Source organism: Podarcis liolepis (genome assembly GCF_965112155.1).
Source record: "Podarcis liolepis genome assembly, chromosome: 9".
Taxonomy (NCBI): Eukaryota; Metazoa; Chordata; class Lepidosauria; order Squamata; family Lacertidae; genus Podarcis; species Podarcis liolepis.
In genome coordinates this window covers 72,375,071-72,400,277 of record NC_139564.1, presented here as the reverse complement: position 1 = coordinate 72,400,277, position 25,207 = coordinate 72,375,071, and the positions used below count along the sequence as shown (strand labels likewise).

The 25,207-nt window shown below is 48.6% G+C and overlaps 1 protein-coding gene across 1 annotated transcript in view; it reads left to right on the top strand.

Moving 5' to 3' along the window:
* The window catches only part of SEMA7A (semaphorin 7A (JohnMiltonHagen blood group)), a 58,209-nt gene extending 35,682 nt beyond the window's left edge, over positions 1-22,527 (top strand). The window contains exons 2-14 of the mRNA XM_083460494.1: positions 122-255; positions 3,207-3,251; positions 4,491-4,586; positions 5,248-5,332; positions 6,318-6,428; positions 10,479-10,624; positions 12,499-12,677; positions 13,340-13,448; positions 14,478-14,664; positions 15,858-15,973; positions 17,664-17,830; positions 18,344-18,411; positions 19,066-22,527. Coding sequence (XP_083316620.1) covers positions 122-255; positions 3,207-3,251; positions 4,491-4,586; positions 5,248-5,332; positions 6,318-6,428; positions 10,479-10,624; positions 12,499-12,677; positions 13,340-13,448; positions 14,478-14,664; positions 15,858-15,973; positions 17,664-17,830; positions 18,344-18,411; positions 19,066-19,448 — 1,826 coding nt within the window. The 3' untranslated portion in view covers positions 19,449-22,527. The remainder of the gene's footprint in view (positions 1-121; positions 256-3,206; positions 3,252-4,490; positions 4,587-5,247; positions 5,333-6,317; positions 6,429-10,478; positions 10,625-12,498; positions 12,678-13,339; positions 13,449-14,477; positions 14,665-15,857; positions 15,974-17,663; positions 17,831-18,343; positions 18,412-19,065) is intronic.
* The last annotated feature ends 2,680 nt before the right edge of the window (positions 22,528-25,207 follow it).

Genomic DNA, 25,207 nt, shown 5'->3' with positions numbered 1-25,207 from the left:
CAGTCGGTTAGGTATGCCTCACTGCTGCACAATTCCTCTGTGGAATGTCTGCAGAACCTGTCTCTCTGGAATTGGCAATGCGGTGTCGAATGTTCCCCGTTTCCTCTTTGTATTTTTGTAGGTGAGAGGAGATTCCGGTTTGATCCCAGGGAGGGTCACATTGTGCTCTACCATGAACAAGGGGCCCCCTCCGTCTTTGTGGGGACAGTCGGCAGGCTTCATTACTACAACTTTGAGAACTCCACCAGCTTTACGGTAGGGAGATGGAGGACAACGCTTCACAAATTTGCTTTTTGTTTTTAACTTTTCATTTATTTACAGTGGTGCCCCGCAAGACGAATGCCTCGCAAGACGGAAAACTCACTAGACGAAAGAGTTTTCTGTTTTGGAGGTGCTTCGCAAAACGAATCTCCTATGGTCTTGCTTTGCAAGACGAAAATGTCTTGCGAGTTCCTGCGGTTTTTTCCCCCTCCCCCCTTTTCCTAAGCCGCTAAGCCGCTTATCAGCTGATCCGATAAGCCGCTAAAAGCCGCTAATATCGCTAATAGTGCTAATTCGCTAATCCGTCAATGGGCTTGCTTCGCAAGACGAAAAAACTGCTAGACGAAGAGAATCACAGAACGGATTCTTTTCGTCTTGCGAGGCACCACTGTAATTCACAAAAAGTGCAAATGTAACAAAAAGGAAGGGAAAAGAAAGAATCCGAAATTTAAGCCATGAAATATACAAAGTACAAAGATGCAGCACAGCCCCAAAGGGATAGGAAAGTATTAACTCCTACAAAGATTCACTTTACAAATAATAAGTATAAAAACAGAAGCATCTTCCACCAGTGAGTTCCTTCACTATTGACAATAAAGGTTCTGTAAAGGCTTCGGTTTCCCAGATATTCACGTAAACTGGTGGCACTGAGTCACCACATGCCTCAATATTTGTATACGGAATAAAATCATGTCATATATTAAAAAACCAGTCATTTGAGCTCTGCCCTTTTAGTTTATGAGATACCATATTTTTTGCACCATAACACTCACTTTTTTCCTCCTAGAAAGTAAGGGGAAATGTCTGTGTGTGTTATGGAGCGAATGCCTGCGGGTGGCGGGGGGGATCTGCTGCAGTCGTGAGCAGAGGATCCATGGTTCCCCTTCCTTTCCTCCTCCGTGGTTACAAAGCATGGATCCACATGGATCCTCAGAATTTTTGCATTGGGCTACTCCAAACTCACTGTCAGATCACACGTCTGTGGCCACAGCATGAACCACAAAAATCATATATCCACTATTTCGTTTAGAATATTTTTTTTCTTGTTTTCCTCCTCTAAAAACTACGTGCATGTTATGGTCTGGTGCGTGTTATAGAGCGAAAAATACGGTACCTTTTCAAGAAGGGCAATTTGCCAAACCTTGAATACCAGCCACCCAAATGGTTAAAGGTTTCCCAGGAAATGCAGCCCGGGGTGCTGTTGAGAGATGAGAAAAAGGTTGCTTACTTTTCAAATGGAGTGTTAGGGGAGGGGTAGTACTTCTGGTGGGGGACACATTGTGCTCCTTCTAGGGTAATTGTCCACCTTTGGTCCCCAGCCTGCACTCAGCGCTCCCCTCTGGTTCCTAGAAGCTGTCAGCAGGCGACAGCGGCCACATTCCCAGGAAATGGCTTTGACTGGCCAGCTAAACCAGGTGAGGGCAGCCAGTGAGTCTCAAACCTTCAGTGAGCTAGGGAACTGCCCTGCACGTGAAGACGGACTCCGGCAGACTGAGCAGATGAGACCAATTGTGGGTCAAGAAGGCAGTTTCTGCCTGTGCTGTAGAGGGGAGTGAGGATCAGATGGGGCTCATCAACCTGGAAAGGTAGCCCATCTAGGAGAAAGAAATTTTGATCCTAAGCTTCTACTGCCTTGTGGGATATCTTTGGGAGAAGAAAAGGCTAAGGAGTAACGCCGACACAAATCCAGAGTCCCTAAAACAGTTGGGTGGCACCTTGTACGCCTCCTTCTGGCAACACCTGCAGCCAAGCTGGTGCCAAAGGTCTTGCTCTGCTTTCCTTTAGACCCCATCAGTGAGGCCAAGAGACCTCCCTGCACACTGGCCAGACCTGTGCCCCGAGGAGGTCACTTTGGTGTTGCTCACACAGTGGTTTGACTTCACCTCCAGAGAAGACAGGTGGCAACAGCTTTTCAAATCCTCCTCTGTTTCCAGCTACATTTTATTCAGAGAAGACTCCTTCACCATCTAAGCACAGATTAGATCTTGGAGTTGTAGGTTCCATTTTAATTCAGAATAATCCAGCCGTTTGGAAGTCTGCCTAAATTTGGAAAAGGGTCTCTCCTGTCAGTTTCATGTCAAACGAAGGTTCTTCTTGCAGACTTGGAAGAATCGGTTCCCTCAGGGAGCTAGCTGGTCTGGAAAAATGTCAAAGTCTCAATGACAAATTAATTGCTTTGGTGTAGCCTCAGGGAATGGAGAAGCTGTTAAGTTTCCAGCACTCATAATTTCCCAGCTCTCATGGTAAACATCGGGACAAGTGGGACTACTGTGGCAGTGCAGAGTTCAGGCTGTATCTCTTTGGGGTTACACTGTTCTGTTCTCCTCCCCTAGACTGTCAGGTTCCCTATCCAGGGGAACAGCCTGGACCTTGAACCCAACCCCAGTCCCAGCAGCAATCATAGAATTGTAGAGTTGGAAGGGAACACATTAATAATCGAAGAATCTCTGGCAGATGGCCATCTGACCTCTGCTTAAAGATCTCCACCACCTTTTGAGGAAGTTCGTTCTGCTGTCGAACGTCTCTTACCCTCAGAAAATACTTCCTAATGTCATGTCTTTCAAAACTGGATGATGGCAGTGCAGTCTTTGTGGGACTTCCCTCACGTTTGATCCGGAAGCTATAGTGAGTTCAGAATGCTTCAGCCTTGGCGCTGACACGGGTGAGATCCTGTCAGCATATTGCTCCTCTGCTCAGAAATCTGTATGGGTAGCCGATTTGTTACTGGGCCAGGTTTTGGATGTTATTATTATTAGAAGAAGTTTGTTTGTGCCCCCTCAGTCACTTTGATCTGTGGAACTGTGGCACCTGTTACAGGTGCCGCCTAAAATCCACTCTGCATTTCCTCCCGCCGTTTCTCTGTTGTCGGAGGCCGTGAGCTTATAGGCACCTAGACAAGCTGACCTAAAAATGACGTGGGCGTCTTGTCTCCCCCTTTCATTCAGGTGCTTGTTGAAACCAACGGGACGCTGTCCAACTGCAGGAAACAGGTAAGTTTGCTTGTTTGTTTATAAAAGTATTTTCCCCCAGAGTGTCATAGAAATATATCGAAGAGGTTTAAAAGGTAAAGGTAAAGGGACGCCTGACCATTAGGTCCAGTCGTGGCCGACTCTGGGGCTGCGGCACTCATCTCGCTTTATTGGCCGAGGGAGCCAGCATACAGCTTCCAGGTCATGTGGCCAGGTCATTCTGGCGAACCAGAGCAGCGGACGGAAACGCTGTTTACTTTCCCGATGGAGCAGTACCTATTTATCTACTTGCACTTTGACGTGCTTTTGAACTGCTAGGTTGGCAGGAGCAGGGACCGAGCAATGGGAGCTCACCCCGTCACAGGGTTTTGAAGTGCCAGCCTTCTGATCGGCAAGTCCTAGGCTCTGTGGTTTAACCCACAGCGCCACCCGCGAAGAGGTTTACAACAATATAAAACATAGATGTTTGGAGGAATTGCTGCAGCTAATCCCCCACTATCTCTAGAAAGGTGTTCTCCTTCTGCGCTGAGTGATTCAGCAGGCCCAGAGCTCAGTGACGGAGTAGGTGCTTTGCATGCAGAAGGGGCCAAGTGCTCTGACATTCTTCATTCCCACTCCATGGGAGGTTCCCTTCCTCTCTTCTCCTTGGCCTGATACTTTGCAGCTCAGAAACTCGCAAAGAGTTTTTGTCCCTCTGCTAGATCTGCGGGTGCTTGGACTAAATGTGGATTTGGCAGTCATAAGAGAGAGGTCTTTCTTAGCCCAAGGGCCACATTCCCTTCTGGATGACGTTCCAGGGGCCAGATGCCAGTGGCAGGCAAAAGTGAGCAGAGTGCAAATTTGGCCCTTGTGTAGTAAGCTAGTTTGTACACACAAACTCTAACTCTGACCTCTAACCTGACAAGCGAGTGGCAAAAAAGAGAAAGTTCAAGGACAGAGTCCGGATGGGCAAAACCACTCCAGGAGAGTGTGAAGCAGGCCCTGTGAGGGGGTGGCCTGGGGGAGAATTTCAACAGCCACATTTGGCCCCCGGGCCTGAGGTTTCCCCACCCCTACCTTAAAATTTGGAGGTCCTTCTGTGCAGGCCTTGGGGAGACAGTCTCTGTCTTGTTGGTGGGATCTCCAGGATGGGAGTGGGTGGTTGGGGGTCGTTTTCTGGTCCTCTTCATCATAGTGGGGTGGACCAAATGGCCTTTGGGGTCCCTTCCAACTGTACAGTTCTATGATTCTTCACCTTAACCGCCTTCACTTCTCTTCCAGGAAAATGCCAAGAACTATCTCACACTCCTGGAAAAATATGAGGACCAGCTGCTGATCTGTGGCACAAATGCCTGCAGCCCCAGCTGCTGGCATTTGGTACGCAACTTCTCCTTGCCCCGCTGCTCTTTAATCCTGAGACATCGCTGCCGGTCACCCTTCCTGAGCCTTCTCTGTGGGCCTGATCCAGCAAGCCTCTTCTTACGTCCTGATCCTTGACCACTGGCTCGGCTGGGGCTGATGGGAGATGTGTCTGTGGGAAGGCTCCATTGCTCTAGCTGGGCGATGTTGGCAGTGATTGCATCTTCTTCCTCCTGCTTCCCTCTTCCCTTGCTATGTTTGCTCCCTTGTGCTGTTCTTCTGGATTGCATATCCTTTGGGGGCCAGGATCCGCCCTTTTGCCTTTGTCCATACCCAGGGTATGCAGAATAAAAAAATTCCTTCCAGTAGCACCTTAAAGACCAACTAAGTTAGTTCTTGGTATGAGCTTTCGTGTGCATGCACACCAAGAACTAACTTAGTTGGTCTTTAAGGTGCTACTGGAAGGAATTTTTTTATTTTGACTATGGCAGACCAACACGGCTACCTATCTGTAACTGGAACCAGGGTATGCAGGTGACACTTTCACCACTGCCACCAAAGTCATGGGTGTGAGAAAAGGGGAGTTTGAAAGTCGTGTCTCTCTCACTCTCCCTGTATTGGTGAGACCCTGGAAAGGTGGGAAATATCTGCTCAACTTCTCTTTTCCCTCCTCCTGCAGGTAGATGGGAAGGTGGAGCCAGGGATCAGTGCCCAGGGCCTGGCTCCTTTTGCACTTGATCAAAACGCTCTTGTCCTCTTCGATGGTAAGCTTTCCTGCATGAATTTCTGAATGAATTTCTGGCCCAGCAGGGACACGCAGCCAGGCCTCTCACCCGAGTTCCATTCTCCTCCCCCCGAGCTGATGTGCTGTGCAAACCCAGAGTTCGGGCCCTACATTCTCGATGGCGTGGCAAGGGGTCTTGAAGCGCCCTCCCCACCTGGCAGGCCTCTCCAATAATAATACAGTGGTACCTCGGGTTACATACGCTTCAGGTTACAGACTCCGCTAACCCAGAAATAGTGCTTCAGGTTAAGAACTTTGCTTCAGGATGAGAACAGAAATCGTGCTCTGGCAGCGCAGCAACAGCAGGAGGCCCCATTAGCTAAAGTGGTGCTTCAGGTTAAGAACAGTTTCAGGTTAAGTACGGACCTCCGGAACGAATTAAGTACTTAACCCGAGGTACCACTGTAACAATAAAATAAACCACAAATTAAATTTACATTATGGGCAACCACAGCCAATTAGGGGGCATGTGCGGTTTTTTCAGGAACTCTCAAAAGCAATGAAAATGTATAAAAAGTGATTTACAAGCAGTTTAAGGCTGCATAAGAATGAGTTTGTGTTTTGTGTGTGTGGATACACATACAGGTATACTTCCCACAGCCCTTTCAAAGGTTAAACTAGATCTGCTGGATTGCATCCCATTTCACACTTTATCACAAGCAAACTTGGAGAATTTCAAGCAATTGGCAGCTGTGGGTCCTCATCTCTTGCTTGTTTGTCCCCTCCCCATCAGTTTTTTAAAAAAATATCTTTATTAATTTAAAATAAATGCATTTATATTTATATATATCACCCCCCTATAAGTCTTGTTGAATAAATCGTGGGAAGCGCAGTTTTCCAAATTTGAAAAGCGGTGACTCCAGTTCACTGTATCTCAAGCCATGGCCTGAAATTCTCATTTCTTTCTGAGGTGGCTTAGCCCCTGCACTCCTCTTTACCAGTGGTCTCTCTTCCTTTTCTCGCAGGCAAGGACATCTACTCTACCATCAGAAAGCACCAGTACAATGGGCGGACACCTCGCTTCCGTCGGATTCGAGGATATGCGGAGCTCTATACCAGCGACACCGTCATGAATAGTGAGTGTGGCAGGTCTTGAAGAAATGGGGGGGTCTCCAGTCTCCCCGACGGAGGGGGCTCCCCAGATTGCTCAGCCTCTCCCTTGTCTTCCAGCACCACACCCACAAGATGGTTGAGGGACACTTAATACGGCCACTCAGCAATAGCATGGTGCTGTCAAGGCTTCAGAGCATTTAACCTGCCTTCTCTAGTTGAAATTCAGGATGTGCGTCTTGTGGCCTTCCAGGTGTGGCTGGACTCCAGTTGCCACTCCCCCCCTTGACCATTGGCCGAATTCATTGGGGATGATGGGAGTCCAGCCCTCTGGGTTCAGCCCAGTTGGTAAAGAGCGGGTCAGGGTTGGCACGGGCATGCCGTATTCTTGGCCAACTGCTGCCCCTTAACTTTTCCGAAAGTGCCTGGTGGCTGCCCCTGAAACCTTTCCCAGTGACGCTACCCCAGGGGCATTGTAGGGTGTTAAAATGACAGCTCCCAGCCGCCCAGACTCGTTCAGAGTGTTGCCACTGCCTGCCATTTGGGCCAGAGGAGCTCTGAGAGAGTCCCCTCAGAGGACATTTAATTGAGAATCCTTCTCAAACCTGGAGATGGTTTTAGTTCTTAGCTGTGATTTTAGCATAACAGGGGGTTGGGCTAGATGACCCTTGGGATCCCTTCTGACTCTGCAGTTCTGTGAGTCTATGAACCGGCTGCCAGGAGGCCTAGAACTGGAGCCCTTTCCACAGGGGCATTCACACATTACACTGATCCAACAAGGGTACTTCCTGTGCCCTTCTGTGTACCCCAATAGTTGAGCTGTACGGTGATTCGCAGGTACCCTGCAGCAAGTCTGCATATGCAAGAGTCAGCTGTGCAAATCAACAGTGCGTGCTCTTTTACACAAGCATTTGCACCCGTGTAGAGACACCTTGAAGTTACACCTGCGTGGGGCGTAATGAACAAGCCTTACGAGGTGTTAACACAACAAACTTGCTCATGGGAGGCGGGAGGAGGACCTGGAGATTTTCAGGGCTTCCCCACTTGGAAACTGAGCGTCACGGCCAAGGGAGAGGAGGAAGTTGCCGCATTAAAACCAACACAACCCTTGCCCCAGAGAGAGCGGCTCAGAGCAGGTGGTAACAGCACAGCGGGTGCCTCTTGTGCCAGGAGCGTCACGGAGGCAGTGTTCCCCCAGTGCCAGGAGGATCCGCCATAGTGAGCCTCAGGTGACGTTAGCGTTCCGCTCAGCGGATCCCTGTGGAGGACCTTTCCCCTCTGAGATCACGTAGGGAGCGAGGGGGTTGCCAGGGGCATTTCCAGTACACAACACAGGTGAGGCTTTCTCCTCTGCGGGGACACCTGCGTCATGGCAGCAAGAAGAGTGATCTCAGTTCTCCCAGGTGGGTTGTTAGGTAGCCACATCCGCCCATGACAGGGAGAAGTTTGCAGGCCTGGGGGATTCTGGGAGTTGCAGAAGCACAATATATCTTGGGGGGGGCAACTCTTAGGGAGAGGGAAACACTCTTCTCCCCCCCCCCCCAACAAGCCTGATGAGGACTGAGCATGCTCAGAGGCAAAAGAGTGCTGATTGGCTAGCTAGGTTGGGTAGGAGCAGAGCTGTCTTTCCCATTGGTCTTAGTGGTTCGTTGCACCAGGGTGCCGGCTTCCAGGGGCGCCCTAGCGAGTGGGGGAGCTGTGCAGCTTTACTGGCAGGCTCCCCTTTCCCTGCACGTCCGCCAGCTGCACCCCACCAACTATATGGTTGGCAGGCACACAGCTTCCCTCCCAAGCCTCTACATCTGCTAAAGATGGGGTCATTGTTGTCCTCCTCCTGCTTCCTGGCAAAAGGCGGTGTGCAGCCTTCCCAGTCTGCCTTCTCGGGTGCCCTGACGCCGGAGAACATGTGCACCAGCACATTTTCCTGCTTAATCGCCACCACCACGCCGGGGATCAGGGCAGTGGGGGAGGCAGAGGACATTTTCCACAGCCCCCTCCCTTGTTTTGGAGTTGCCGGGGGGGCGCGCCGGAGGGATCTTTGTACCACGGCGCCGGATATGCTTAAGACAGCCCTGCAGGTGTAGGAGACAGCATGCAACGGCACCCCATGGACACTCTATGCGGCAACATTTTGTTGCAGCTTCCACTGGCTCCATCTGTTTGGGTTGTGTATGCCGCCTCCTTCGCCTCCTCTCACACATTTGTATTTCACCTCTCCTCTAAGGAGCTCCAGGCGGCTTACACTGTTTCCCTCCTTCCCATTTTATCCTCACAACAGCCCTGTGATGTAGGTTAGGCTGAGAGTGAGTGACTGGCCGAAGGTGACACCCCGTGAGCTTCATGGCCAAGTAGAGATTTGAACCCTGGTCTCCCAGGTCCCAGTCCGACACTCTTAACCACTAGGCCACACTGGCCTTGATCATTAACTTGTGAGAAATAGTCGCCTCAGCCTCACTGTAGTGAGAAATTGCCATTTCCCCACATACTCTGTTCATTGTTAAGATGGGTGCCCTTGCTTATCTGAGAACTGCATGTGTTCATCGGTGCTGAGCTCTGCGAGGGGTCTCCTAACAACCCTCTCAGCACCTTTAGCAAACTACAGTTCCCAGGACTCTTTGGGGGGAGCCATGAAACGAAACGTTCAGAAAAGGGCAGCCAAAATCATAGAACCATAGAGTTGGAAGAGACCACAAGGGCCATCGAGTCCAACCCCCTGCCAAGCAGGAAACACCATCAGAGCACTCCTGACATATGGTTGTCAAGCCTCTGCTTAAAGACCTCCAAAGTAGGAGACTCCACCACACTCCTTGGCAGCAAATTCCACTGTCGAACAGCTCTTACTGGCAGGAAGTTCTTCCTAATGTTTAGGTGGAATCTTCTTTCTTGTAGTTTGGATCCATTGCTCCGTGTCCGCTTCTCTGGAGCAGCAGAAAACAACCTTTCTCCCTCCTCCACATGACATCCTTTTATGTATTTGAACATGGCTATCATATCACCCCTTAACCTCCTCTTCTCCAGGCTAAACATGCCCAGCTCCCTTAGCCGTTCCTCATAAGGCATCGTTTCCAGGCCTTTGACCATTTTGGTTGCCCTCCTCTGGACATGTTCCAGTTTGTCATGGTGGAGCGACTCCCCATGAAGAAAAGTTGCAGCGTTTGGGACTTTTTAGGTTGGAGAAAAGGAGAGGAAGAGGCGACGCGATAGATGTTTGTAACATTATGCCTGTCATGGGGAAAGTGGGCACAGAAAAGCTTTCACCCCTCTCTTCGTAACACTAGAACTCACTGGCATCCAGTGAAGCCGGATGTTGGGAGATTCAGAAAGGGCTTCTTCCCACAGCACAGAGTTAAACTATGGAACTCCCTTACACAGGAGGCAGCAGTGAGCACCAGCTTGCATGGCTTTGAAAGAGGACTGGTCAGTTTTATGGAGCCGGAGGAGAAGGCTGTGCATGGCTACCATCCACAATGGCTCTTCTCTGCTTCCACAATTGGAGGCAGCAATGCTATAATAGTATTATTATTATTATTAATTTATTTATACCCTGACCATCTGGCTGGGTTTCCCCAGCCACTCTGGGCAGCTTCCAACAAAGTATTAAAATACAGTAGTCTATTAAACATTAAAAGCTTCCCTAAACAGGGCTGCCTTCAGATGTCTTCTAAAAGTCTGGTAATTGTTCTTCTCTTTGACACCTTTTGGGAGGGCGTTCCACAGGGCGGGTGCCACTACCGAGAAGGCCCTCTGCCTGGTTCCCTGTAACTTGGCTTCTCACAAAGGCCCTCGGCGCTGGACCTCAATGTCCGGGCAGAACGATGGAGGTGGAGACGCTCCTTCAGGTATACTGGGCTGAGGCCGTTTAGGGCTTTCAAGGTCAGCACCAACACTTTGAATTGTGCTCGGAAACGTACAGAACGTACGGAACGTACTGAATGTACGGAAATTGAATGAGCCATGGGCCTGATCCAGCAGGCGACTCCTATGCTCTTAAGATGTCTCCTCTGCCCAGACTGCCCTAGGTGAACGTCCTCCTTAGTTCCTTCCTGCCTCACGGTCTCTGTCTTTTCCGCCTGCAGATCCGAAGTTTGTGAAGGCTGCCATCATAAAACAAGAGGAGGCTTACAATGACAAGATCTACTACTTCTTCCGAGAAGAAAACCCCGACTGGCCGAAGAACGCAGCCGCCCCAAGGAACGTCTCTAGGGTGGCTCAGCTGTGCAAGGTGTGTCTGTGTGGGGGGGTGTCTGGGAGGCTGTGCCTCTGGGTGCTGCATGAGAAGCCGCGGGATCAGCTGAAGATCAGACCCAGGGGCCACTTACTCAGAGTAGACTCATTGGTGTTAATGAGCAGGACTCCCTTGGGCTAAGTCATGTCATTGGGTCTCGCACTAAATACTAGTGGTATGGCAAGAAGTAGCTGTGGTTACTTTAGGGCTGTTTTTAGCCTGAGGGCCCAATCCTCTCATGGGCAACATCCTGTGTTTGTGTGTGCCAGAGGCGTGTGACAAGCAACCGAAGGGGGAAACGCAATTCTTACTTTTTCATGGTTCCAGTTACAGATAGGTAGCCGTGTTGGTCTGCCATAGTCAAAATAAAAAAATTCCTTCCAGTGCCAACAGTGTCCTTCAGCTCTCTATATTGGACAAACAGGCCAAACCTTACGCCAAAGAATAAACGGACATAAATCTGACATCAAGAATCACAAAACAGAGAAACCAGTAGGAGAACACTTCAATCTCCCAGGACATTCTATACAAGATCTCAAAGTAGCTGTTTTACTACAAAGGAATTTCAGAAATAGACTGGAAAGAGAAGCTGCTGAATAGCAACTCATTACCAAACTTAAAACCATGGAGAGACCTGGTCTGAACAAAGACATTGGATTCTTATCTCATTATACATGACTAAGCCATTTCTCACCTTCTCACCCCTTGCCTTTTCCTGTAAGACCTATTACAATCGTTAAGAGTCGTCACAGGCTCATCTCAGCTATCTGCCAATCTCCCATTCCCACCACCCTTCTGAGTAATACCCCTCCCCACCTTCTCACTATATAGAAGGGTCTGGCAACTTCTGTTTCAGTGTATCTGAAGAAGTGTGCATGCACACGAAAGCTCATACCAAGAACTAACTTAGTTGGTCTTTAAGGTGCTACTGGAAGGAATTTTTTTACTTTTTCATGGTAGGCTATATTCAGCCATTCACACACATCTAGCTGAGATCACACACACACACACACACACACACACACACACACACACACAGTTGTCCATGGGGAGTGGCAAAGGGAATATTTTCTTCCCCTTGAACCATAACCCCCAGATTCCCAGCTTTCATCTTTTTCAAAAAGTGTTAAGTTTCTAGCATTTGTAGAACCTAAGATATGAGGCAAAATGTGCAAGTACGTGTCTACACACAAAAATTAGGATGTGGAAGCCAAGCCCCATGAGGAACAGATGAGGGGGTTGGAGAACAGAAGACCTGAGAGCTATCTTCAAATATCTGAAGGGTTTTCACATGAAAGATGGTTTTTCCCCGCTCTGGAGGGTAGGACTTGAACCAGTGGCTTCAAATTACAGTGGTACCTCGGGTTACAAATGCTTCAGGTTACAGACTCCGCTAACCCGGAAGTAGCACTTCGGGTTAAGAACTTTACTTCAGGATAAGAACAGAAATCGTGCGGCGGCGGCGGCTTGGCAGCAGCAGGAGGCCCCATTAGCTAAAGTGGTACCTCAGGTTAAGACAGATTTCAGGTTAAGAATGGAGCTCCGGAACGAGTTAAGTTCTTAACCAGAGGTACCACTGTATAGGAAAGGAAATTCCGACGAAACATCAGGAAGAACTTTCTGATAGCAAGGGCCATTTGACAGTAGAACGGTCTCTCTCGGGAGGTGGTGAGCTCTGCTTTCTAGGAGGATTTTAAGCAGACGTTGGGACAGTCACCTGGCTGCTTTAGTTGACATTCCTGCAGAGCAGGGGATTGGGCTAGATGACCCTTGAGGTCCCTTCCGACTCCACTATTCTATGGTTCTGTGAAACTGTGCTGCCATGCATTTGGCCAGCTGCCAATCCCTGACCACCGTTCCTGTCTCTACAGGGAGACAGAGGAGGCACCGGCTCCCTCTCGGCTGCCAAGTGGACCACCTTCCTGAAAGCCACCTTGCTCTGCGTCGACTCTGACAACGACCGGCACTTTAACCAGCTGCAGGACGTCTTCATCCTGGAGTCTGCCAACTGGCCGGAGACGAGGATCTACGGGCTCTTCTGGAACGAGTGGTGAGTGCCTTGCTCCGTGGTGAGGGGCAAATGAACGCTAAGGTCACATCTACACTTGGTGGAGGGTTTTTTGTTTGTTTCTTTCTCTTAGCCCTGGGGACGCAGGTGGCACTGTGGGTTAAACCACAGAGCCTAGGGCTTGCCAGTCAAAAGGTCGGCGGTTCGAATCCCTGCGACGGGGTGAGCTTTTTCTGGGTCATGTGGCCAGCATGACTAAGACGCTTCTGGCAAACCAGAGCAGCGCACGGAAACGCCGTTTACCTTCCCGCCAGAGCAGTACCTATTTATCTACTTGCACTTCGTGCTTTTGAACTGCTAGGTTGGCAGGAGCAGGGACCGAACAACAGGAGCTCACCCCATCGCAGGGATTCGAACCGCCTACCTTCTGATTGGTAAGCCCTAGGCTCAGTGGTTTAGACCACAGCGCCACCTGCGTCCCTCCTTTTAAAAAGTGGCTTCTGAAAACTTGTGAACATTTCAACCAGCTTGATCTGATGTATTAAGAAATTATCATAGTCACTGGTGAAACACTTGTGTTTTCACTAGTGTGTTTTTAACACGGTCATTTTTCTTCCCATAAGCTGCTTTGGTAGTTGTGCTGACAGAAAAGCAGAGCAATAAAAAAATAAATCTGATCTCTTGCTTCTTATGATTATCTCCAGGGAATATTCCGCAGTCTGTGTCTATTCTGTTGGTGACATCAGTAAGGTCTTCCGAACTTCGCCTCTCAAAGACTACCACGAGAAACTCCCCCCTGTGAGGCCTGGGCAGGTAAGGAATGCAAATTTGCTTCTCTTGTTGGATTTATCCTCTAGCCAAGTGGTTCTCAAAGTTTTTGGGGCCACTGCCCCCTTGGTTCCACGAACTCCTCCCCATTCCCCCCTCTCCCCTCTAAAAAGCATTATTCAGCATAGCAGTTTGCATGGGCCACTAAAGAAGATAATAACCCAGTTAAGAACAGTCACAGTTAATTGCAGATTTATTCAAAATCCAACAAAAACAATTAATTGAACGAAATGAATGATGTTGGTCCAGGTATACCAACTTTTCAAAGTCTGATAGTAATTGAGCAAGAGTCTTCAATACCACATTTAGTCACAACTTCACTGTTTTTAATTCAATGTAGTTTCCCAATGTTTGGTTTAAAGTCACTTAGCAGGAGTCTTAAATCCCCAGCTCCTGCCGCTCCCTTGCCTCTTAGTGCCCTGCGAGGGAATCCCCCCTCCCCTGCAGGGATCACTGCCTGCCACTTTGGGGAGCCCTGCTCTAGTCAAAGGGTGACTAGACATGCAAAACTGAAAGGAGACTGAGAGCTGGTGACTGTGCCGTTTTTGCCCGTAACTGACAATGGGTAGTGGCGACCTTTAAATCTGGAGGTGGGGAGTTTTGAAAAGAACTGTACAATCCTGTTATGTGTTATGTAGCAAAGGTTAGGAGGTTGGGAAGAGAAACTTGCAAGCTTTCTGGGGCAAAAAATCCCTATCACTGGCATCTCACACAGTGCAAGCTTTTTTGTTCTTTAAGGAAAGCAAGTTTCTAGTGCTCAAGGCTCAGAGAAGCTTGCAGAAGTGCCTGTTGCCAGGGCAGAAGCCAGAAAGGTCCTTAGAGCCAGGGGTGGGCCATCTGTGGTGCTCTAGCTCCCACCATCCCTGACTGGGACCTGTGCTGGCCATGGCTGGTGGTCCAGAGGAGGCCACTGGTTTTCCATCTCTGCCTAGTAGGATCCAGGGCTGGTGCAAGCAGGCTGCAGATCCTTCTTGTCCCCCCTAATCTGGTGGCCTTATCTGTCCCTCCCAACAGTGTCTAGAAGGAGAACAGCGGACCCCCCACGAGACCTTCAAAGTGGCCGACAGCCATCCTGAGGTGGCACGCAGGGTGAAGCAGGAAGACATCTTGTTTTACAGCAAGCACCGCTACCAGCAGATTGGTGTCCACAGAGCTCCAGCAGCTGATGGAGGCACCTACAGCATCCTGTACTTGGCCACAGGTACGGTCAAAGCTGCCCCTTGCTTGGCATCTCTACCCTTTGGCATTGCTGAGCAAGTTACTGCCCCTTTCTTTGAAGCCATGGGAGGGAACCTGCAGCCCTCCAGATGTTGACTACAACACCCATCACTCCCGGCTGTATGGGCCATGTTGGCTGTCGGCGGATGAGAATTAGGGCCCAGTGACATCTGGGGACCACAGGTCTCCCTCCGCTCAGGCTGAGGAGCAACCAGCCCAAAGCAGTACTGGGTCAGGATTTGCACCTAGGTCTCCTTGGGTCACATCTGGAGGACTACAGGTCTTACCTTACAGCCTTCATCCCTGCTCTGTCCAACCAGCATCATTTCCCACATTCCCGTTACCTCCTTCCAGTCAACATTTTTATGGGCAGGGTATAAATAAATTAATAATAATAATAATAATAATAATAATAATAATACTATTATAGCATCGCTGCCTCCAATTGTGGAAGCAGAGAAGAGCCATTGTGGATGGTAGCCATGCACAGCCTTCTCCTCCGGCGCCATAAAGCTGACCAGTCCTCTTTCAAAGCCATCCAAGCTGGTGGTCACTGCTGCCTCCTGTGTAAGGGAGTTCCATAGTTTAACTCTGTGCTGTGGGAAGAAGCCCTTTCTGAATCTCCCAACATCCGGCTTCACTGGATGCCAGTGAGTTCTAGTGTTACGAAGAGAGGGGTGAAAGCTTTTCTGTGCCCACTTTCCCCATGACAGGCATAATGTTACAAACTTCTATCGCGTCACCTCTTCCTCTCCTTTTCTCCAACCTAAAAAGTCCCAAACGCTGCAACTTTTCTTCATGGGGAGTCGCGCCACCATTTTGGCCGCCCTTTTCTGAACGTTTCGTTTCATGGCTCCCCCCAAAGAGTCCTGGGAACTGTAGTTTGCTAAAGGTGCTGAGAGAGTTGTTCGGAGACCCTCACAGAGCTCAGCACCGATGAACACATGCAGTTCTCAGATAAGCAAGGGCACCCACCTTAACAACGAACAGAGCGTGCGGAGAAATGGCAATATCTCACTACAGTGAGACTGAGGCGACTATTTCTCACAAGTTAATGATCAAAGCCAGTGTGGCCTAGTGGTTAGACTGTCTGATTGGGACCTGGGAGACCTCATTTCCCACATTCCCGTTACCTCCTTCCAGCTTCACAACCTTTTCTTCTGCCCTTTTACGCAGACAAAGGAACCGTCCACAAAGTTGCTGTCTTGCCCACGGGGGCCAACAGCGTCCTGGAAATCCAGCCTTTCCTCTCTCCTGCTGGCATTCGGACCATGACTCTGGACAGTGAGAGAGTAAGGAAGAACCTCCCATCTTTTCCCTTTGCCTGCTCCAGGCTTTATTTCATCAAAGTTCTAGACCGTTTGATTGCAAACTACAGGCCTCCCTGACTTGTTCCATACTGGGTCGCTGGAATGATGCTGACCCACCAGGCCATGGCAGAACAGCAGTGGCTGGATCAAAAAATGTGCAAAGGATCTGAAAAGTGCCATCCCGCTTTTTCTCTATGGCCTGGAAGGGCCTCATCTCAGAATGAACATGCAGATATCATAGATTGGATTGAGGTTGAATCCTGACAAGACAGAAGTACTGTTTTGGGGGGACAGGAGGCGGGCAGGTGTGGAGGATTCCCTGGTCCTGAATGGGGTAACTGTGCCCCTGAAGGACCAGGTGCGCAGCCTGGGAGTCATTTTGGACTCACAGCTGTCCATGGAGGCACAGGTCAATTCTGTGTCCAGGGCAGCTCCATCTGGTACACAGGCTGAGACCCTACCTGCCCGCAGACTGTCTTGCCAGAGTAGTGCATGCTCTGGTTATCTCCCGCTTAGATTACATCAATGCGCTCTATGTGGGGCTACCTTTGAAGGTGACTCAGAAACTGCAATTAATCCAGAATGCGGCAGCTAGACTGGTGACTGGGAGCGGCCTCCAGAAACACGTAACACCAGTCCTGAGAGATCTGCATTGGCTCCCAGTACGTTTCCGAGCACAATTCAAAGTGTTGGTGCTGACCTTTAAAGCCCTAAACAACCTTGGTCCTGTATACCTGAAGGAGCGTCTCCCCCCATCATCCAGCCCGGACACTGAGGTCCAGCGCCAAGGGCCTTCTGGTGGTTCCCTCACTGCAAGAAGTGAGGTTACAGGGAACCAGGCAGAGGGCCTTCTGTGTAGTGGTACCTGCCCTGTGGAACGCCCTCCCAGCAGATGTCAAGGCAATAAGCAACTATTTTACTTTTAAAAGACAAGTGAAGGCGGCCCTGTTTAGGGAAGTTTTTAATGTCTGATGCTGTATTGTTTCCGATATTTGGTTGGAAGCTGTCCAGAGTGGCTGGGGAAACCCAGCCAGATGGGCGGGGTATAAATAATAACTTATTATTATTATTATTATTATTATTATTATTATTATTATTATTATTATTATTATTATTGAATGCTAGTGTTGGAAGGGACCACAGGGATTGTCTAGGCCAACACTCTGCAATGCAAGAATCTTTTTGCCCAGTGTGGGGCTCAAACCCACAACCTTGAGACTGTCTCATGCTCTTTTTTTCTGAACACGGGGAGAATCTGTTCTAGGGGTGACATAAGAGGAGTCCTGCTGGATCAGACCAATGGCCCCCCTAGTCCAGCCAAGCAGGTGTCCATTATGGGAAGCCCTTGACAAGTCGGACTTGAGCCCTAGAGCCCCTCCCAACTGTGGTGGCAGAGCAGAGCCGTCCTGGCTAGTAGCCATTGACAACCCTCTGCTCCTTGAATACACTGGCATGCAAAAGGGATCCCCTTCGGTCCCCTGTTCCTCTGCAAAAGTAGGAGCAATTCCTGTGCGTCACTCAGTGGCTGTTGCTTTTCCTGTTAGACTGATGTTACTCATTCACTGGGTACAGATAGGCTAGTCCATGATGCCTATCCATATGCACGACTCATCTCTTAGTCCTGCTGTTTGGAAGGAGCTCAGTGCAGCTGTTGCTTTATTTTATCTTGCAGAGGGAGCTGTTTGTAGCCTCTGAGAGTGAGGTGGTTCAGCTGCCCATGGCTATGTGTGGGGCGTATAAGGGCAGCTGTGAGAGCTGCATCCTGGCGAGGGATCCTGACTGCGGATGGATCAACGGGAGATGCACTTCTGTTTATGACCGTGACCAGCATGGAAATGGGTAGGTCCCTCTGATTTTCCACCCTCCTCCCCCTTCATTTCTATTGTTGACAGTTGCACGTTCTATATCTGCATGTTCTCCGGCGCATACAGACATGCGGCAGAGCAAGGTGACAAAGCAGACTTGCGCCATCCCATTTGAGTCCACTTCTGGGTGACACCTTCCTGCATGCAGAAAGTGATCATCTCAGGATGAGACGTTCTAGCCCCACCTTGTTGCTGCTGAGCTAGCTTTCTGCTTGCAGGGAACCCTTGGCGAAGCATTAAAAATGTATTTGTTACTTAAATACATTTATGTACCACCTTTTCCTCCAAAAAGCTCAAGGTGGTGTCCGTGACTCTCTTCCTCCCCACTTTATGCAAGTGCCTGCATGGATCAAAACCTACGGGGAAGAGTTGCTGTGCTCACTAAGCCTGAACTCTCTTTGTTTCTTTGAATAAAGTGTCAACACTGACACCTTGTGAGTTCTTGGGCTCTCCTTACATTCTAATTCTCTCTCTCTTTCTCTTCTAGCACACTGCTACAAGCTCTAACACACAATCCTGTTACGGATATTTGTTCATCTCCAAGCCACACTAAAGGTAATGTTTGCAAATAAACCATTTACTTGCCCTTCCTGAAGATCAGGAACGTGGCGCCATGCAGCCCTCCAGATGCTGCTGGACCTCAGCTCCCATCACCCCGACCATTGGCCGTTCTGGCTGGGGCAGATGGGAGCTGGAGTCCAGCAGCTTTTGGAAGGCCACAGGTTCCCCCAGTCCTGCTTTAGATTTGGAGGGAAACCAGTTGGCCCGCTAGTCCAAGTATGGATGATGCCCCTTTTGATCAGCATTGGCCTTGCTAAACAATAGCAACCTGCCCGTTGGGCTAGCGGTGGTCCCTGATCTTGACCATTGAGCATGCTGGCTGAGCCTGGTGGGATTTGTAGTCCATCAGGTGGCAGGAGGCTGATTTAGGGACCCAAAGGCCATCAGCACAACATCCAGCAGCGCTCTTACGTTCGCCAACAGCTGGCGAGCAAGGAGATGGATCTCTTGAGCAGGAATAATGCACTGTGATTCAGTAGCTAGGGATTTTCAGTCAAACTTGGTCCCATCATGACACCACAAGCACCACAAAGGCCTCCTGACGGTTGCTGTTCCACAACGGGGTGTGCAAAGGGTGATCTCTCAATCTCTCTCTCTCTCACTCACTCTGCTCTTCCTTCTCACTATCTGCTCTTCCTTCCTGTCCAGGTGATGACAACCATCACTGTCAGATTGTGACCGTGGCACCCGGCGCCCGCTATTACCTCAACTGCTCTATCAAATCCCACCATGCCACTTACACTTGGCTCCGTGACAACCAAATGGTTGCGCATTGTGGACCTGGCCATCGCCACTGCATCCACTTCATAGACAATATGACGGACGAGCTCTATGGCACTTATTCCTGCATTTCCCAGGAGGACTGGTTTAACCAGACCCTTGTGACAGAATGCCTGACAAAGCCCTCCAATGTGAAGATGCTGCTTGAGGAGCCCAGGAATAAGATGGCAAAGGACTGGGCCACCCAAACATCTTTGTCCCTCTGGCTAGGACTGTTGCATATGGCGGCAGTTGTCTTGCTCACCCATTGAGGACTTGACCTCCTGACTGCCTACCAGCACAAGTGACCAAACTGTACCTCTTTCTAGTGTGTCTTGTTCCATCTCAGAAGAACCTCAATAGATATAATTTTTCCCTTGGGCTTAGAAGCCACCTATTCTCCACTTACCTAGAGAAGTGGCAACCTGGTGGTGCATAGTTGATAGCAGAATGAAGGTGAGGTTGGTGGCTGTTCTGTCTGCAGAAGCACCAAGATCCTGAAATCTTGAGCAGGATGGGTCCTGCCAAAATGAACATGGTGATATGAACATCTGGGTGATGTAGTAGAACCAGTGCAAACAACAAGGCATGGGGCAGCTAATGGGGCAGAGGGTATGGCTGAGGTGTCCCAGGGGGGCTTGTGAAGGTCCACGGCAGCCTTCTTCAAAGGCAGGCATCAGGACCCAACACAGAGCTCACGTGCTAAATAAAAGTTTCCTCAGATTGGAGAGCAAACTTTCAGGCCCAAGGTTTATAAGACTTGACGGTCTTCTGCATCTTTTTTAAATAGCTGGCGTTCTGAATGTTCTTTTGATGTTTCTGACATTTTCCAAGCAACGATACGTGCTCAGGATCTCTGAACAGTTATAAGGCATAATTAATGTATATCAAGGCATCCCCAATATGCACCAAGATCAAAGAAACATCTTGTAGGTTCACCTAGTCTAGCATTTGGAAGATTCTCCATTAGCAGTAGGTGGTCAACTGGCAACTGACTACTGGCCTGTCAAGAGGCCACCACATGGTCTGTCCTGCCTAGTCCCAGATTTGCCTGCTTCTATGCTTGTCCATCTGGCAAGGGTGGAGAATGGGTTGGTGCAATTGCCTGGGCTGTGGGGTGTCAGGGACGCAGTTTCCTGCCTCAAACTGTGGGATGCCGTTTCCTGCCTTTCTGATTCTGCTTCCTGGCCGGTTAACTCACAGATGTTTGGAAATCCTTTGTGTGATTTCACTGGATGAAGGATATTTATTTTTATTTATTATATTTTTCTAAAAAATCAGATCCTCTTTTTGCGGGGAACAAAATTAACAAGCCTCAGGGCCACTTGTAGGCAAAGATGTTGGAAAGCCTTTGAAGGTGATTTTTGTGTATGTCTTAATTTCTGGAAGTCGGTTCATATAGAGAAGAAAGAGGGAGATCCCAGGGGGTTGACAAGGCTGAGTTCTACCTCTTATATTGTGTACATGTGCTTCTGAGTAGACCAGCAATCTGGATGTGGGTCTGTTTTCCTTCTTCCTTGTGAGGAAGCAGTGTCATGGCTGGGGGAGCTCAGGCTCTGCATGCAAAAGCTGCAATTGCTGACATTAAAAACAAAAGATGCTCCTGCCTTCTGAAACCTTAGAGAGCTGCAGCCGGTGGCTGAGATGATGCTGAGCAACGTGGTTTGGTGGCTGATTACAGAGTAAGGCAGATGTCTGTTTCCTGTCTTGGTCTTCTCTGCTGGCTGGCTGGCTGGTTAGCTGCCAGCAACACCTCCAAGAGATGGGCAAATGAGTCTATTTCATTTCAACCCCCACTTGAGTCCCCCTTATCTCTGTTCTAGCCAGTTTTGGGGAGGGGGAATCCACATTTATGTGTGTATCCAAATACAGACTACTTCATATATTCTCTCTCTCTTCCAAACCAGAACCAGTGGTTATACTGTCAAACTAGGACCTGGGAGAGACCAGGGTTTGAATTCCCTGCTCTGCCATGAAGCTCTCGCTGGGTGTGATCTTGAGACAGTCACAGTATCTCTGTCGCTAACCTACCTCACAGGGTTATTGTGAGGATGAAACAGGTTGGAGGGGAACTGTGTACAGCCCCTTAAATGAAAGGAATGATAAAAGGAATAAACAAAAAATGTGGGGGCACAGATTCCTTATTCCTGTTTTGTGCCTTCAGTTACATCAGCAAAAAAACCAAAATATTTAATCTGTATCTAACACCTTTCATCTATATTCCAAGTATGCTTTCCTTGATGTCATAACCAATGAGACTTGAAAGCTACCGACTGAAGGGTTTTGCAGTTGGGTTGTAGCTAAACAAGGAAGGTTATTGCATGGGCAGCAGTTGCCAAGCGAGGCTTCTGGCTGTCTCTGCCACAGGTGCAGGCAGGCAGCATCCTGACAGGTTGGGAAAACCTTCCCCACCAGATTAGTTTTGAGAGCAGCAACTTTGCCAGGGGAGCGTTAGCGGGGGACGTTTGATTCGCTTTGCCTTTAAACGCAAACCTACCTCATTCACACTTCCCCAAACATCTGTCCTTGGAAGTTTGCACTTCTCCAAATTTTGCAGCAAAGTTCTCCAACCAAAGAAAGTGTCTCTTTGGGGGGAAAGTGTGGCCAAAAATGCATGGATTGGTGAGGATGGCATACCCAAAAACTCTGTTATGCTAGGGAAATTAGCTTGCAAAAAATGTCAATCTGTGGAGGAATGTAGATGTTTGCAATGTTCCAGACTGCCGTAGGTGAGCATTTGGGTCACTTCCAGTGAAAGTTCTATGAAATGCAGGCTAAAAGGTTGATAAATTTTCATGCAGACTTTAAAAAAAAAATTGCAAAGTGATGTAGTAATGTAGCAAACTGAACTTTAAGACTGAAAAATTTAGGAATGCAGGAAAAAATGAAACTGAGAAATGCAAAAGCCCCCAAAAGCCCCCTCTGCATAGCAAATGGCTTTTGGTGACTCCCTTGTCACCCGGAGCAAGAAGGCCAGTTTCTGGATGAGGTCTAATCTGTGCCCTCTGCCTGCTTGCCTTTGCTTTGCGCCACTGTTGAGTCACCATCTGCGCACGACTCCCCTCAAGTGTAAACTGTGAAATTTAAGAGTGTTCCCTTTTGGCTTAGCAAGGGATGGTTCCGTAACTTTGCTTTCAGGCCAAGGAAACAACACTCCATTGCACTACAATTTTAAAGAATGCCTTTAAGCTCCATTCCTCTTAATTGCAATGAGTTTTCTCCCCGCCCATGCACTTTAAAGTAGTATGAGTTATTAACATGTTAACATCCGATTTGTATTTTGCTTTGCAGCTGCATTGTAGCAAAAGTAATGTATTTTTTTATATATAAATAAAGCTTTGTCAAAATCAACTGGAGAAAAAGTGTTGCTTCTTAGCTGTCTGTGGGTGCTTTTAAGTCACCTTTTCACAAATTAAGGTTTCGCCATTGTAGCTGATGGGGAGGTCTTGCGCAACAAACCCACTTTCATGGAGCAGAGGGCTATCGATGACTGCTACCCGCACGGCTATGCCCTTTCCCAACAGTTTGAGGTAGCAATGCTTCTGGTTACCTGCTGCTGGAAACCACAGGAGAGGAGAGGAATCTTGGGCTCCAATCCTGCTTGGGGGTTTCTCACAAGGAACTCCTGGTTGGCTACTGTGAGAATAGGATGCTGGACTAGAGGGGCCACCCAGGGGCGTACGAAGTGGGGGGGCGGAGGGAGTGGGTCACCCTGGGTGCCACTCTGGGGTGTGTGTGATAAGATGGCCCCTGCCTCCCCCCAGCTGTAGAGCGGCCGAGGGCATGCACACTCCGTATGGGATGCTGCGTATGCACACTCCATACGGGATGGTACTTGCGCGGCAGTCCATATGGTCGCTGTGCCAGCAGCATCCTGTACGGAGTGTGCATGCATGGTGGGCTGCCGCACATGCACACTTTGTATGGATGTTGTGTGTGTGTCACCGAGCGGTTTGCTCCTCCCCTCCCCGGATGCCGGAGAGGGTTCCTCTGCCATTGGGGCCATCTTTGGTCTAATCCAGCAGGCTGTTATGTTCTTGTGTTTCCCAAAAAGAAAGTGATGGGGACCAGGGAGAAGAGTCGGTGGAAGAAGATTGGAAGAAATTTAAAGATTATTTACAGAAATATTGCAAAATTAATGAATGTTAGAATGATGTTGGATTGAAGTTAAGTGGTTTCTAGCTGTAATGATATAAAAGAATATGGAAAATTGGATTTCTAAATAGGTAAAAATTTAATGTTAGAATATATTAAGATTAAAGATCAGGATAATAAGGAGGGAAAGAAATTGCTGAATTAATTAATTGAATTGGAACACAAAAAAGGGAGGTATGAGGAGGTCAGGGAAACAAGGATATGAATGTAAGATATGGAAAGGTTGATTTTTTTATTTTTATTTTTTTCCTTTTTTCTGTAAGTGTACTTACTTTATTATTCTGTATTTTTCTTGTATTTTTATTTTTGTCTTTTACTTTTGTATTTCTTGTTTTTATGTAATTCCTCTTTCTGAAACTTTAATAAATATTTTATAAAAAACAACAACAAACCAAAAAGAAAGTGATGGGAGCAAAGCACCAGAAACTGGGGAAACACTTGCTCTGACACAATGGTCATATCCATGCCATACGTCTGAAGCACCCAGAAACCACTTTAACGGTTGTGATCCTTCTCCCCTGCAAGAATCCTGGCCAGCTCCGCCAGGCACCACCCAGCCCTATTGTGGGGGTTTCCACATACAGAGGAAGCAGAATTCTGTTGCACAGGTCATTGGACTTCCCACCCCTGGGGAGTGCGGAACATGGGTATTGTTGGAGAACAATACATTTCTGTAAAGTCTTGGGGAGTTTCCATCAGAGTGAGATGGAGGGATTTTCTCTCTCCTCCTCTGGTTTCTCAAGACTGCCATCCTTTAGATTTCCTGCCTTTCTTTCCTTAAAAGCCCAAAGCCAATTCCATAGGGACTAGAAGCCTGGGAGCTGCTGCTTTGGATTTGGGTCCATTCTTGGCTGTGGGCTTGGACCACTCATTTCTCTGGTTAATTTTTCTTTCTCTGTTTCAAATGTATTCTTTCTCTTTCTTTCTTTCTTTCTTTCTTTCTTTCTTTCTTTCTTTCTTTCTTTCTTTCTCTTTCTAATCACACTTCATCTGAGAAACACAGGGCAGTTTACACTATAAAAACACAAAAATACACAAGATAATAACAGCTAAAACAATAACCGTCCCCTGCCAGAGGGAGGCTATAGATTGTTTATTTAGCCAAAGGCCTGGTTGGAGAGAGACATTTTAACTTGGCGCCTGAATAAATGTAAGGAAGCCGCCAGGTGGGCCTCACTGGGGAGAGCATTGCGCAGGGGAGCCACTGCAGAAAAGGCCAGTTCTCATGTTGCCACCCCCCCCAGTCCCCTCGTGGGGTGGGGCACATGAAAAAAAGCCTTGGATAATGTTGTCTTGCATCATTTCCCCCGCGAAGCCTATTTTGCTCCAAGCACATCCATGCAGATTCCCCCCAGAAGGTATCAGGGCGTGAAAGAGCTCCAGCGACCCCATTTTACTTCAAGGTGGAGTTTAAATGCTGATAAATGGTTTTGTGGTGGGCTTTCCCTGCATGGAAATTATCTGAAACTGTTGGGATGGAAAATGCCCCACACTTCATATGTGCCAGGCGGATGATCCCTGTCCTAATTTTCCTGGGCTCCATGTTCCAACACACAAATATATCAAGCTGCCTTGAACTCAGTCAGACCACTGAGCCACATGGCTGCAACTGCCTCCTAATCTGGCAAGCAGCCAAGACGACCTTCTGCATATGAAGTCTGGGCTGTGCCCCTGAGCAACAGCCATCTCCTCCCCAAATCCAGGGTTCTCAGCAGCTTGGCTGGCATTCCGTCTTGCACCCTAAGCAAGAGTTGTACCCCTAACAATGACAGCAGGCGACTTGCCCTTTTGTACGTCATTTTCACTAAAATACTCATTTTTATGCACATGTTTCCCCAGTATAGGCATTTTTAAAAATGTTGACTGCCTGGAGAAA